Source organism: Nansenia antarctica (assembly GCF_963989245.1).
Source record: "Nansenia antarctica genome assembly, chromosome: 1".
Taxonomy (NCBI): Eukaryota; Metazoa; Chordata; class Actinopteri; order Argentiniformes; family Microstomatidae; genus Nansenia; species Nansenia antarctica.
The window spans coordinates 98,021,165-98,035,018 of NC_137674.1; the positions used below are offsets into that span (position 1 = coordinate 98,021,165).

At 46.3% G+C, this 13,854-nt stretch overlaps 1 protein-coding gene across 1 annotated transcript; it reads left to right on the forward strand.

The window, feature by feature from the left end:
* Positions 1-1,146: 1,146 nt before the first annotated feature.
* alg6 (ALG6 alpha-1,3-glucosyltransferase) lies at positions 1,147-13,454 on the forward strand. The gene is made up of 14 exons (XM_080532200.1): positions 1,147-1,262; positions 1,800-1,884; positions 2,038-2,127; positions 2,425-2,513; positions 2,744-2,826; positions 2,959-3,023; positions 4,974-5,159; positions 6,131-6,266; positions 8,743-8,828; positions 10,040-10,124; positions 10,311-10,381; positions 10,978-11,046; positions 11,861-12,056; positions 13,022-13,454. The coding sequence occupies exons 1-14, from the start codon at positions 1,181-1,183 to the stop codon at positions 13,217-13,219; spliced, it is 1,521 nt and encodes a 506-aa protein (XP_080388326.1). The 5' UTR covers positions 1,147-1,180; the 3' UTR covers positions 13,220-13,454.
* The last annotated feature ends 400 nt before the right edge of the window (positions 13,455-13,854 follow it).

Sequence of the window (13,854 nt, forward strand, 5' to 3'; positions counted from 1 at the left end):
AAGTGTCATTGCAAATCAGCAGTTGTCCAAGGTTATTATTATTTATTAATAATTGATGTGTGAGCCACAAAGAACGTGTCTTATCCAACAACTCCTTACTCCTTGGAAACAGAGATTGTGGATGTCACCTGACTGAAAGGTCAAGCAGGATGTGCCTCCAGGCAGACACTAACTGGGTGACACAAAATGCGCTGTGGTGAGACATAGGCTTATTGTATTTTGCATTAAATGCCCTATATTGATGTGATGACGGTAGGCCTACATAGGACTTTTGTGCTAGGAGTCTGTGTTATTATTATTATTATTATTGTTTTAAATCTCACTGGTTGATAGTGTGTCACCAAGTGCTAAAGTAAAGTACTCATTGCATTCAACTTTTTAGACTAAGCTAGTCTGCTGATGAGTGCACTGGCAACAAATAGCAATTTAGTCAATTTAGTAGGGTCTGAGGCTTTGGCATTTTCTCCATACTAACATAATTTATTTTAAAAATTACCAAAGAGCATCAAAACCTTACAGATTGCACCACTATGACCAGGGATACTTCCTCTGATACGGCCAAATTAGATCCTGCCGTTGACATTTAGGCTCCACTATGATGGAAGAGGAAATTGGCAATAATACCCTTCTTTCTGCTCACCGTAGGTGCCATAACTGAGCTCATTGGCACATGACGTGACAAATGTCAATTTAAGCTTGCTTGGTGACTAATGTCTGTGCCAGTTTTGATGGGGAACTGACTATCAACAGCAGCAGAATGTTGCCATCTTCATTTTCCTCCTTTCTGGTACACTTCTTTTTTTTAAATGTTTTATCTATTTACTTCTTATATTTGCTTTTATTCATTGTAATTTTTATTTTCTTATGCTCCTCTTGCTGTATTTTTAAATAATGCATGTAAAGCACTTTGAATTGCCCCTGTTGTATGAAATGTGCTAAATAAACTGGCCTTGCCTTTCTTTCTTTCTTTCTTTCTTTCTTACCGCCTTGACAGGAGGGGAGGGAGGGGCGACACGACGCGTCATCAGCCAGCCATCCAATCAGCGATCGCTACGAAAGCTTTCCGGCTGACGTGTACAGGAAGTGTAAACAACAGTCCCATTGAAACATACTAAAAAGACTCAACATACTATTTTAGCTTCGTTTTCAACAACAAAAACGTATTTTCTGGTCGCCGGGCATGGAAAGCTGGAGCCTTGTATCCCTTAGTGTTTTGCTCGGTCTCACGGCGAGATGGGCGGTCTCCTTGAGCTCATATTCAGGTAGGAAACATCCACTTCTGCAGCTGATCATGTCCATGCTGCACCTCCACCATAGCTTCTAGTGTTGTTGACAGTAGTCACGTGTACTCTCTGTGGAACGAGCCTACGGTTCTTTTGACTTGCATACCTGCCAAATTGCTGGTCTCAGTGAGTGGTATACCACTCCACCGGGATTGTTGTGCTAGTTAGGCTAGTACAATAGTATGAGATAATGATAGGATGTGATGGCTCTTACTTATGAATGAATGAATGAATGAATGAATGAATGGTCTTTATTGTCATTAATACAGTACAGGTACCAAACAACGAAATTTGGGAGGGGGGGGCTCCCCTGGTGCTAGGAAAAAAATACAAAAAACAAGAAGGGAAAAGAGCTGGTTTACATAAATAAAGGCTATATACACTATCCACTATACTATACTATACAAATAAAACACTGTGCTGTACTCTATGCTATGCTATAAATATCCTAACATTTCCTATCTCTGAACCTTAGTATATCATCTATCTATGACACCTAAATGATCTCTCTTGCAGGGGCAGGCAAATCTCCCATGTTCGGGGACTACGAAGCTCAGAGGCACTGGCAAGAAGTGACCTATAATCTCCCCGCTCAGGAATGGTGGGTGGGTGGGTTGGTTGGTTGGGGTATGCACACACCTGTCCTTGAATTGTGCTCATGACTTGCACGCTTATGTGATGGAACTCGAAAGATATGTGTGGGTGTCAAAGTTAAAGTGACTTCACAACTGAGTACTGTTTTGTGTTCCCTTAGGTACTCTAACACCACCGACAACGACTTGAACTACTGGGGTCTGGACTACCCCCCTCTGACGGCCTATCACAGCCTGCTCTGTGCCCATGTGTAGGTCTGCGTCTAGAAGGCTTTACACAAAGATAAACACACTGATCACTGTCTGCTATGATGCCACACATCATCATTTGACCAAAGTTGGCTGAACTGCCTTCTGACTAACTCTCTCTCTGTGTGTGTGTGTGTGTGTGTGTGTGTGTGTCCATGCGCGTCCATGCGCGTGCGTGTGTGTGTGTGTGTGTGTGTGTGTGTGTGTGTGTGTGTGTGTGTGTGTGTGTGTGTGTGTGTGTGTGTGTGTGCATGTGCGTGTGTGTGTGTGTGTGTGCGTGCACGGACGATGTCTTGCAGAGCCAAGCTGATAAACCCAGACTGGGTGGAGTTACACACGTCTCGAGGTTATGAAAGCGCCGCGCATAAGTTGTTTATGAGAGCCACAGGTGAGACCACTGACCTTTAAAGTGTTAAATCATTATATCATTCAAGTTCATTCAAAATAGATATTGTAGAATTATTTGTTTTATGCGTCAACAACACTAGAGATTAACCATTTGACCTCTATGCAAAATGGAACGTTTCTTAGTGTTTGCATAGGTGTGTCATGTTTGCGTATCCTGTGATTATATGGCATTCATTTATCATAAGGTCACTAACACTTTTTCTACCTCAGTTCTTGTTGCAGATCTGTTGATATACTTTCCAGCAGTTGTTGTTTACTGTTTCTACCTAACTGAGGGATCTTCGAAAAAGAAGGTACGGTTCTTTAATTTAGCCTGCATGTCCTGGACTTGTGATTGGTTTGATTTGAGAACCAGAGATAAGACAATTATACTGTCTGTTGTCAGCATTTAACTAACCCACCATTCCTGTACTTTCCGTGCCTAGGTTTGCACTGTCCTCTGCTTCCTGCTCTACCCAGGCCTTATTCTCATCGACTATGGACACTTTCAGTATCCTTTAAAGATGTCATCATACTGTAACTCTGGCAATATCATTGTAGACTCTTGTCATAATATTGTAGCCAGTGTGAATTTTAATTTTGACATATTATGAAGATATGGGTGGCCTGGCCTTGGTCATGCAGTACACTATTGGCGCTTTTCCACTACAGGGCCAGCCCGGGTCAGCCCGGGCTGGCCCGGTTTATTATCCTTTTTCCACTGCCAAAAGTACCCGTGCCATTTCTGGTACCCGTGCCGAACAAGAACTAAAATAGTTCTTGTTCGGGATGGGTAGCGAAAGGTACCAAAGGTACTTTTTTGCCAGGCTGCGTGTGACAGGTGACGCTGCACACCGTTGATTGGTCAATGGAAATCGTCATCCCATGTTCATAGATTTCTTCTCTAACCGCCATCTTTAAATACCACAACAGATTTCGCTCTCGGAAAATGTCACTTACTGTTTCTGTAATAACTTATTAATAAAAATTATGCTAACCATCGTATTATCTTAGTTTAATGTCATTTCAATGCATCATAGAACTTTTATTTACAACAAGCATAACAAAAAAATAGCTATTATGGCGATGTCCTGTGCCTATGCTGTTCCTCAGTCCAGCGGCAGTCAAATGCCGGTAGATTCGCGTCTTGCTCCCTTTAACACATGTCGGCGTTTCCCTGGTTGCGAGATCTAAACTATTAGAACTGAAAGCGGCAGGTAACAGGCACGTAACATCCATATGCTGTATATATAAATAAATATATTTGACTACCAGCAAGACACCGAAGCACTTGTATCTATAATAAACGCGGAGATTGTATGAGCCCCGTGTCAGTCATTCTTTCCGTAGAAATACATCGCTCCGTTATATATCTAACGTTACATGTTTTAAGGCTGATCTGTGCATGATAGTGCTGCATTATGTTGATCTATTTATATCGATCTATTTTTGCCAATTCCTTATTACCAGTGGAAAGGGGGAAGGCTAAAACACTTTGAATGGAATAGATAGGACTTTCCGTTCAATGGAGGAAGCATGATACTCGCTCAGAGTTCATCTCGCTTTCCCCCCCGTTGATGTATTAAACAATCTAAGCAATCTAATCAGAGCAGTTGTTATTATGTAATATTATTGATGGATGTGCCATTTTTGATGGAGAGCTGGATGACTGGATGTGAGCATGTATTTGACTAATGCCGATAGATTCGCATCTTGCTCCGAAAACCGGAGCTGACAGGATTTTACAGCGTTCCTTTAAACTATCGTAATTCATGAACTATATGCCCAATCTAAAAAATTCAAAAAGTTTCTGAAAGCAGAGAAGTTTCACTTTTTGAACAGTTGAACTTTTTTAGGCTTATTACGGTAGTTCACCAACAAAAAAAAGCACAGTGCTCAACGTGTCAGGAGAAATAAAAATAGAATCGGGGCTTTAACACATGTCGGCATTTCCCTGGTTGCGAGATCTAAACTAGTCTACTAGAAGTGAAAGCGGCAAGTAACAGGCACTTAACATTACATGTTGTAAGGCTGATCTGTGCACGATAGTGCTGCATTTTGACATAATTCTTATCGCATTTCCCCCCCGCTGATCTGTATAGCAGGGGGAATCTTATGACACGTAACTCCTCCTACAGTCCGGGGTCGTTCCTGTATAGTGGAAAACGTCTCGTACACGGAACTTTTCAAATGCGTGCCGAGCCGAGCTGGGCCCGGGTCGGCCCGGTAGTGGAAAAGCGCCATATATCCACTGTAAATACAGTAGAATTCATTACCTGTTGAACATTGATAATGTCCCACATTGACTGAGCCGTAGCAGAATAAATCAGTATGGCTGTGTGCTTTTAAATAATAATAAAAAAAAAATAATAATCAAAAATGTATATAGTGCATCTCATACAGGGCTACAAGTGCAAGACAGTGTAATTTACAGAAGAAAAAGTTAACTCACAGATCACAGATATAATGGTGTGAGCCTGGGCCTGGCTCTCTGGGGGGTGGTTGGTCTGGGCCTGGGCTGGGACGTTCTGGGCTCCCTGGCCTTCACCCTGGCCCTCAACTACAAGCAGATGGAGCTCTACCACGCTCTGCCCTTCTTCTGCTACCTACTGGGCAAGTGTGCCAAGCAGGGCCTGGCAGGCCGAGGGTGAGCGTGTGTGTGTGTGTGTGTGTGTGTGTGTGTGTGTGTGTGTGTGTGTGTGTGTGTGTGTGTGTGCGTGCGCGCTCGCGGCTTCATATGCATATAATTGTGTAGAGAGATCATGTTTTTGGAGCAGTATTTTTTTGGTGTAGTATCAAAATACACTTACATCACACTTTGATTGTTTGATTTGATTAGAAGCAGAATAGTCTAGAACATGTTATCCCCGTTGACAGGCCCCCATACAATTATGTGTGCCACAGATTTACTGAGGCAGTCAGTATTGGATGCTATCACGGGTGTCCTGCACTTGTTTATGTAGTAACAATGTACCAAGGGCATCTGGTAGCAAATGGATAGCTGGATTAGAAGGCCTGGGGAAGATATGTCCAGATGACACTGTCTCCATGCCCAAGCTCCTCAGCTATTCCTATGGGTGCAACTTTACCAGCAGACTCCCAGCTACAGCTGAGAGGCCTGACCTAATGTCAAAGACATTCAGCTGAGGCCTGTCTCTCACAGCATTTCTTTGACAGAGGGCCCGAAGCCCTAACTCGGGATGTGTGCACACCACTTGTGATGCAAGAGCAAAGCTTCCATTGACGTCCCTGTGTGATTTTTATGTAAATGTGTCGCTGCTCACACATCTGCGGTAGGGATTCATAATGAACCCTTCGTCCTGTTTGAGTTAGCTACCGTCCGTATCTGCTTCGCTTAGTTAATGAACCCGTATGTCTGATTGTGTGTCATTTAATTCACCAAGAAGCCACGAGGATCAGCTACTATAGATACTATTTAAAACATGATTTAGTCTAACTCTATTACATGTAATTATGGAAGCAGACAATAATGTACATGCCCAAGCAAGTTCATGTTTTTTTACTGTGTGTTGTGTGTGTGTGTGTGTGTGTGTGTTGTGTGTGTGTGTGTGTGTGTGTGTGTGCGCGCGCCATCTCTTCCTCTCATTCACTGTTCAGGTTGTTCCTGTTGGCGAAGATTGGAGTGACCGTGTTAGTGACCTTTGCCCTTTGCTGGCTGCCCTTCCTCTCCGAGCCCAGCCAGGCCCTCCAGGTCCTCCAGCGTGTCTTCCCAGTGGCTCGTGGTCTGTTTGAGGTGCGTGGTGTCGCTAAAAGAGACCCTAGCAACCGCTCTGTTCCTAAGGCACACAGGTCCTGCTAAACGTTTGGACTTATTGGGCTGTAAAATCATTGCTCTGCCCGAGTGTAAATGTATCTCGTCGACAAGTTCTAAATCAGTTTGCGGTGGAAAGATAAGGGCAGAAGGCGGTCAACGCGTCCAACGCTGTTCTGTCTCCGCCGCACGGCCTCTACACCCTCCACACTCCTCCCAGGGTTACAACCTGCTGCCCTCTATCAATCCCTCTGTGCTTAGCCAATTGGAAATGGAGCCCCAGCGGGATAAAAGAAAACAGAGAAATAAAATGGAGAAAGGTCAGAAGATCAGTTTCACTCTCATCATCGGGGGGTGGGTGGGGGTCATAGTGATGTAGGTGGGCGGGGGGGGGGGGGGGGGGGGGGGGTGGCTAGACGGAGGAGGGGGATGCAGATAAATCTATCTTATTTACTGCCAGGGTCTTTTCAGCACGTCATTGCATAGCCGTGTTCTCGCCGTGTGGTGTGCTGCCAGGTCCACCCTCCCGCGTGTTAAAAGTGCATCTGAAAAAACTGTTGGCAGCAAACTGCGTGTCCTTGAAAAGTGAACACGCATGTTTGTACCCCACGCACACACACACTCACACACTGCGGGCGTATAGGGGGGGGGGGGGGGTTTGGAGGGTTTGGAGGGGAGGAAATGAAACACACAGACGGCGATCAGTCAGGACAAGATCGCCATAGTGATAGCGAGAGCACCGTCGTAACACTTTGGCGGCGCCGTTGAAAGCGTGTCGTCGGAGGTAAAGTAACACCGCCGCGGGGGACAGAGGAGGCTCAGAGGCCAGGGGGTTCGCCGAGGCGCCGCCGGCCTTTATGTGAAACCTGCGCCCCGTCTCTCCTACCGGCTCCCTAGGTGGCACCCCAAGGTGTCATGATGTGAGAAGTAATTGGAAATTCTGGGGGGCTCTATGGCAGTATGCGTGGTAGTTATTTGTCCACGAAATGATGCAAACATAATCCACAGGGTGTGAGAGACCCTATACCCCTCTGGCCCATAGCGTGAGGGGCTGCGGGGGTAGCAGGGCTGAACTAATTGAGAAATTGTGCACGTAAGCAGAAGCCCCCCCCCCCCCCCCGGACACGTAGACAGGGAGAGAAGGAGTGGAGGAGGAGGAGGGGGGGGGGGGAGAGAGAGGTGGGTAACTGTTGAAGAGGAGGAGGACGAGGACGAGAGGGGTGGGGGTGGGGGGTGGGGATCGAGTTGTAAGTTTACCCACTGAGCAACACTCTCGAGTCTTAGGTTCCTGCTCACTAAAATGGCACCAAATGCTGCAGCCTGTGAAATTCCACTCGCAGGCTTATAGGTGAGGGACGCAACTCCTACCCGGCATGCATGCACCGACATGGCCGAACCCCGGTGGTCATGTGTTGCCCCCAGGCGGTGTCGGGGGGGACATTCCGGTGGTAGTTATTTCGGTGCGTGGCGGTGGCAGAGGAGAGGAGATGGGCCTCCTAGCGAGATGACGGGCGGCCTGTAACCTCCACACAGCTGTGCTCGGAGCAGCTGTGACATAGGCATAGAGATAATACCCCCCTAGATGGGACTGCCCCACTAGAAGACATCACATAGGAGATAGAGCCTGATCTGGGTGATGTATTTCTACGTCAATAGGATATCGCAGCCAGCAGAGGCCTTACGATCAGATCTGATCCCAGCGCAACTGCTAAGGCAACTTTAAATCAAATGAATCACAGCGGGAGTCCTCCGTTTCCCTTCCGCAAAGGGTGTTCAGAGGGGCTGACATTTTGGACCTGTTTTTCAAGGGGGATGTAGCTTGTAGCTTGGGGCTGTCTTGGGTGTGGAGCCAGGGAGGCTGATGGAGGTATACATCGGAGAAAGCCTCTCATTATAATGCATGGACTGGAATGAGGAAGGGTATCAAACACAGTGCTCTTCTGTGGGGTGGTCTCATTCTGTCAGGCCGGCAGAAATGGGGGTAATCTGATTATCTCTGAACGTTTAACCCTGTGTCCCCAAGTTTACAAATAAGTGCATAGTGAGTTATTTTTTTATTTTTTTGACGTCCTGCCTCCCTGACAGCGTTGATTTATGAGGGTGGTAATGCCCTCCTGTACACATGCTCCGTGGAATGCCCGAGGAATTTTTATTGCACTTTCAGTTGTGAAATGATAACTTGAAGCAATGCCACTTATTTGCTTTCTCTTCAAACCCGAATGCTTTTTAAAGCAGCTCACCATATTAGTGGCTTCTAAATTTACAAAATGCTTTTTGGAGACATTTTATTTATACGCTTTTATCTATGAGCAGTTCTGTTAGTTCTCGGTCATTACACAATATTAGCATAAAAAAACAGAGTGAGTGTATGTGTGTATGTGTGTATGTGTGTATGTGTATGTGTGTGTGTGTGTGTGTGTGTGTGTATGTGTGTATGTGTGTGTGTGTGTGTCAACAGGATAAAGTGGCCAACACATGGTGCAGCTTGAACGTCCTGATAAAGATCAGAACCATCCTGTCCACTGAGGCTCAGCTCTACCTCAGGTAATCCCTCCCTCTATCTCTTTATCTCTCCCTCCCTCCCTCTCTCCCTCCCTCCCTCCCTCCCTTCCCCTCTCTCCTTCCCAGGGAAGCCTCACAGCACACACAAGGGGGAGACTGTGTGATAGGCGAGTGAAAATAAGATTATCCCTTGTAATAATATCTGTGAGGAGCTCCTGAATACAGTCCCAGCTGCTGCGGCCACTCAGACCACTGTCGGAGATCTGGTGATGAGATGTTCAATGTCAAGGGAGAGAGGACTCACACCACCGCTGTTATTCCAACAGCTAGCTAACGTGTCGGTCTTGACAGAAAGCATTTTGTCAGTCAAAACTGAGTCTTCCCCTAAGGCCCGTAAGAACGAGAGGAAGGCTGCCGTCGCGCAAGCGTGTCATGGTGGCGCGTGCTTGAATAACCTGGGCAGGCTAAATTTAGGAATCCCGTGTGTACAAGATGGACACGTTTTCTGCCAGACTGTTAAGAGCTGGGATTAAGTTGGATTTATCTGAATGCATCTGTTTTCAAAACAAATGAAAACACCAGCGCTTTATGGCCAGGGGTGAATAACTTTGTGTATTTGGGGGTGGGGGTGGGGGGTGACAAACAGTGGGATCTGTGAAATGTACCCCATACGGCCTTGACCCCTTCCTTATCGCACGCACACACACACACACACACACACACACACACACACACACACACACACACACACACACACATACACAACCCATCACCCACTTAAGCAGCCTGGCTGGGCCTGGCCTGTTGGGGGTCCCGATGCCCCCCTCCCCAGGGGGCCTTTTTGGCTTTAATAGAGCCTCTGACACAGCTGCCCCCCACACCTCTCACTCACTCTCTGCCCTACCCTTCAGCCGGAGGTGCCCTCTCTCACCCCCCCTGCCTGTGTCTCTACCCCCAGCGAGTGACAATTGAAGGGTTAAACTAATGCTGGGTTGCCCTAAGCAGGGCCAGTATTTGTTGCATTTCCCACATAGCTGGGGTCTTATGTGTTGACCGTGCTGTGTTTAAAAAGAGAGCAGCCGCACGACAGAGTTTCACGGTCTGGGTTGGGTTTCTGGGGTTTCACAGTCCGGGTTGGGTTTCTGGGGTTTGGCGAGGGACTGTTTGCTCATGTTTCCCCCATAGGCTTTTTCCATGAATGATATGATAACAGATTAGTCTATTATTCCCGTTCTTTCTTTCTTTTTTTTCAGTTTAGCCTTCACTCTCCTGGCTGTCCTACCGTCGTCTGTAAAACTGTTGATGAAACCTACGTTTTGGCAGTTTAAACTCGCCCTGGTGAGTGTCCCTGAAGCATTCTGGGCCGGTTTCCCGAATACAGATTAAGTGTGCACGACGAGGCTTAATCTGTGTCTGGGTAACCAGCCCTCCTCCACCCTCTTTTTCACCGATAGTTTCTGATGCCTAATCACAAAGAAGGACGATATTGACAGTGGTGATGATTTGTCCTAATTTTTCTTTCAGGTCAACTCCTCTTTGGCCTTCTTTCTCTTCTCCTTCCACGTCCATGAGAAATCCATCCTCCTGCCTGCATTGTAAGTAGTGTGTATGAGTGTGCGTGCGTGTGTGTGTGTGTGTGTCGTGAGGGTGTGTATGTGTGGTTTATAATCATTTACCTCACACCGCAGTGCGTATATAAAAAGCACAGGCAGCTGCGAGCGCTAGGTTTTTTACTGCATGGATTTGGTTACAGATTTTGCTGATCTATTAATCTAGATTAGACAGATTGTTGCTTTATTAACTATTGAGCTATATCTCCCACCTGTCCCCCGAATCAATCAGTAATGCATGTCCCCGGATTAGGAAAGAATGCTAGGCTGCGGAGGGGGGCGTTGTTTGCGGAGGATCAATTATTGGGCTGTAGGAATGGCTGTAACAGGATAGCTGAAGAGTAGTGCTGTAATGATGGGCTCAGGGAGCGGTGGAAAGTGCCCTCATTCAGAGTGAGTGTGTGGCTACAGGAGCCCTACTGACATTAACACTGACACACCACATCTCCAGCTCCGCAGCTCCTGCACTGAAATAGGCTGCTTGGATTTGGATGTTGAATGTGTTTTCAGAGAGAGAGAGATTCATGTTAAATGTTGAGAGAGCGACCCATCCCCCCTAACCCTTCTACCTGTGCATTTAGGCCGGTCTGCTTGCTACTGAATGACGTCCCCCTGATAGCCATCTGGGTCCTACAAGTGTCAACCTTCAGGTAAGGAGCCTCAGCAGTGGAACCAATGGAGACACCACAGGGAACCAGACTATAGACAACAACAACAACAACAACAACAACAACAACAACAACAACACAAAGGTCATACAATAACAGAGAATGCTCTAAATATAGGAAGTACTGAAGTCCAAATCTACTGCTCCTTATAAAATAGTTGTTCATGATAAAGTGTGAATATGAATAACATAATAATCTAGTAGAGATCATTAAAAAAAAGTTTTTAAATATCAAGGAAAAGATTGTGAGTGAGGGTCTCAGAAAGAGGAAGTGAGAGGAAGCCGGTCTAACTTTCTAACCAGCTGTCGTTAAATTCTTCCGGCAGCACTAATTGTTGTGCGCGTGGTTTAGTATAAGGATATCTGTGGATTACACAGCATAGTCGGCATACCGCCTCTCAGAGCGTGCTTTGTGTAGGGACAGCAGGGCATTCTGTCGGTCCCCTCTAGTACAGTCTAGCTGGCATGCCATGCCAATGTGTCTCTCTTCCCTCTCCATTGTCGAGGACGTACATCTCTCGTTAGCGTCGATTAGTGTAATGAATGCTTAAGCACACTTATTGTAAGACGGGTGAATGCACCGGGTGTGTTGGAGTGGTCAAGTATGTATTTCTAAAATGTAAGCCATTTATTTTATTTTGCTGTCGAATAGACGGGGCTTTGTTTGGATTTAAGTGTGTGTGTCTGAAATATAACGCAGCTTTTATTTCCAGTTGGTCCTGGGTTTAATCGATGGAAAATATGTGTGTTTGTGAGAGATAACTGGTGTCTATTGTTCCTTCCTTCCCTGTCTGCAGTATGCTGCCCCTGCTGCTGAAGGACGGCCTCCTGGTGCCTTACATAGTCATGTCCGTGGGCTTCCTCCTGCTCGGCCTCTACCTCCTCTCCGCCATGGAGCACAGCTCTGAGGAGGAGCTGCGCCTGGGGCCCTACCAACGCCTCTTCGCAGCCTGCCTCCTCAGGCTCAACCTGGGGAAGGTGGTCCGCTGGAAAGTATGTGTCGCTGCTGTGGGGGGGGGTCAACACAGATACGTACACTGTCTCTTCCCCCAAGCTAGATAGTCGCATTCCAGTGTGTGTTCTTAGTCGGTAGGGATATAGACGTGTCGGAATCACACTCTGGTAATGAGGTAGCCCCTGTCTGAGACCTGTCAAACTCAAGTGTCACACCAGGTGGTATCCCACATACTTAAGCGTGTCACTTGACCTGCATTGCGTCAGGGTGAGAAGAGATCCATCTCTGACTGTATAAATAAAGATCATGTGCGGCTGTAAGGATGCCCGGGTTGAAAGCCGCTGCCAAGCGGAGAATTATTTCGCACTTATTTAAGTTTCTGCAGCGTCTGAAGAGGCTGCTTGGCTGCGAGCTGCTGGCCCGGGATACCAGGACAGTGTCGGAAATCAGGAGAGAGGTGTATTTTTATAGAGCGTGTCATTAACGCAGGTTTCCTCAATATATTTATTTACACAAGAGGCATAAATAAGGAGGCCCAGTGACGGCGATAGGGTTTCATGGCCGCTGTGGCCCACAGGCCTCTAGGCTGGTCTGCACGCAGGCAGGCGCTAAGGCCTCCTCGCCCACTGATCCTCGCGACTGCAGGTTTCTAAATAGACGTGAGCATGTTGATCCCACTACCGACGAACACTGTTTGCCTCGCCGTACCCGGGGGTGGAAATACATGTCAAGTTGTTGGGGGAAGGTCCTGTGGATCATGTGATATGATGTTCCTTCAACCCTCCATTTTCTTTTGTTGCTTAACATGTTTACGGTGTATTACATTTTCAGTTAAAGCATTAAATGTACTGAATATTGAAAAAAAGGTTTGAAATGCATCGAAGACACACTTCTATTAGAATTTAACTCTAGGGGCCCGTAGGGAGAGTTGTGATCCTGTGCGATGTCTTCACTCTGTTGAAAAGCACTGTCTCTCGTCTTCTCTCTCAATCTTGTGTTGCAGTTCTATGTCTCCATCGTGGCCATGGCTGGTTTGAGCTTTACGAGCGTGGCGCTGGACCCTCCAGCCAAGCTGCCTGATTTGTTTCCTGTTCTGGTGTCTCTCTTCGCCTACCAACATTTCCTGGGCTCCCTCCTATACTTCAACATCGTCCAGCTCAGCGAGCCGCCCAGCAAAAAGAGCCAGAAGAAGACTGACTGAGTGCTACTGGTCCTGTTTGGATACATAAGAGACGCATCATTCCTTTCTTCTTTTCTTCCTTTCTTTGCTTGTAGTAACCACTGATCTAATGTGATGGGATTAGTCAAAGTAAGCTTCTCACTGCTTTGGTGAAAGCACTCAAGTCATTTCACATCAGTGATTTCTTCAAGGAAGGAGGAATAGAGACACATTTTGAGAGTATCCAAACAGGGCCTCAGTCTCTGTCACGGACCAACAGAATCTCCATCTGTCAATAATAATGGTTTCTCAATGTCTAATAATATCAAATCTGAAAATGTAAGCTTTTTTGTACAATATTTTAAATGTTTTTGTATCATTAAAATGACTCATTACAAATTGACTCACCTCAGATATGACTCTGAAATGAACGTCAGTTTTACAGGAGCATTGCAACATACTGTATATACCGGATCTGAAGCCGTTTCAAATAAACTGTCCATAAACTCCCCATCTTCTCTGAGTCCCCAGCTAAATCATCACTAATAGCAGTGTCATATAGGCAATAATTAGACAAACTACATCTTTCAAGCATTTTATTCAACATCATTAAATATTCATTACAACACGAGGAGAGTCCACACAAAGGGGCCTATGGATTTAAAACAAAAGCAGTG

Coding starts and splice junctions, on each gene's coding strand:
- alg6 (XM_080532200.1), top strand. CDS start 1,181: ATGGAAAGCTGGAGCCTTGTATCCCTTAGTGTTTTGCTCGGTCTCACG. Junction 2,827..2,958: donor AGGGATCTTCGAAAAAGAAG/GTACGGTTCTTT, acceptor TTCCGTGCCTAG/GTTTGCACTGTCCTCTGCTT. Junction 11,047..11,860: donor CTACAAGTGTCAACCTTCAG/GTAAGGAGCCTC, acceptor CCCTGTCTGCAG/TATGCTGCCCCTGCTGCTGA.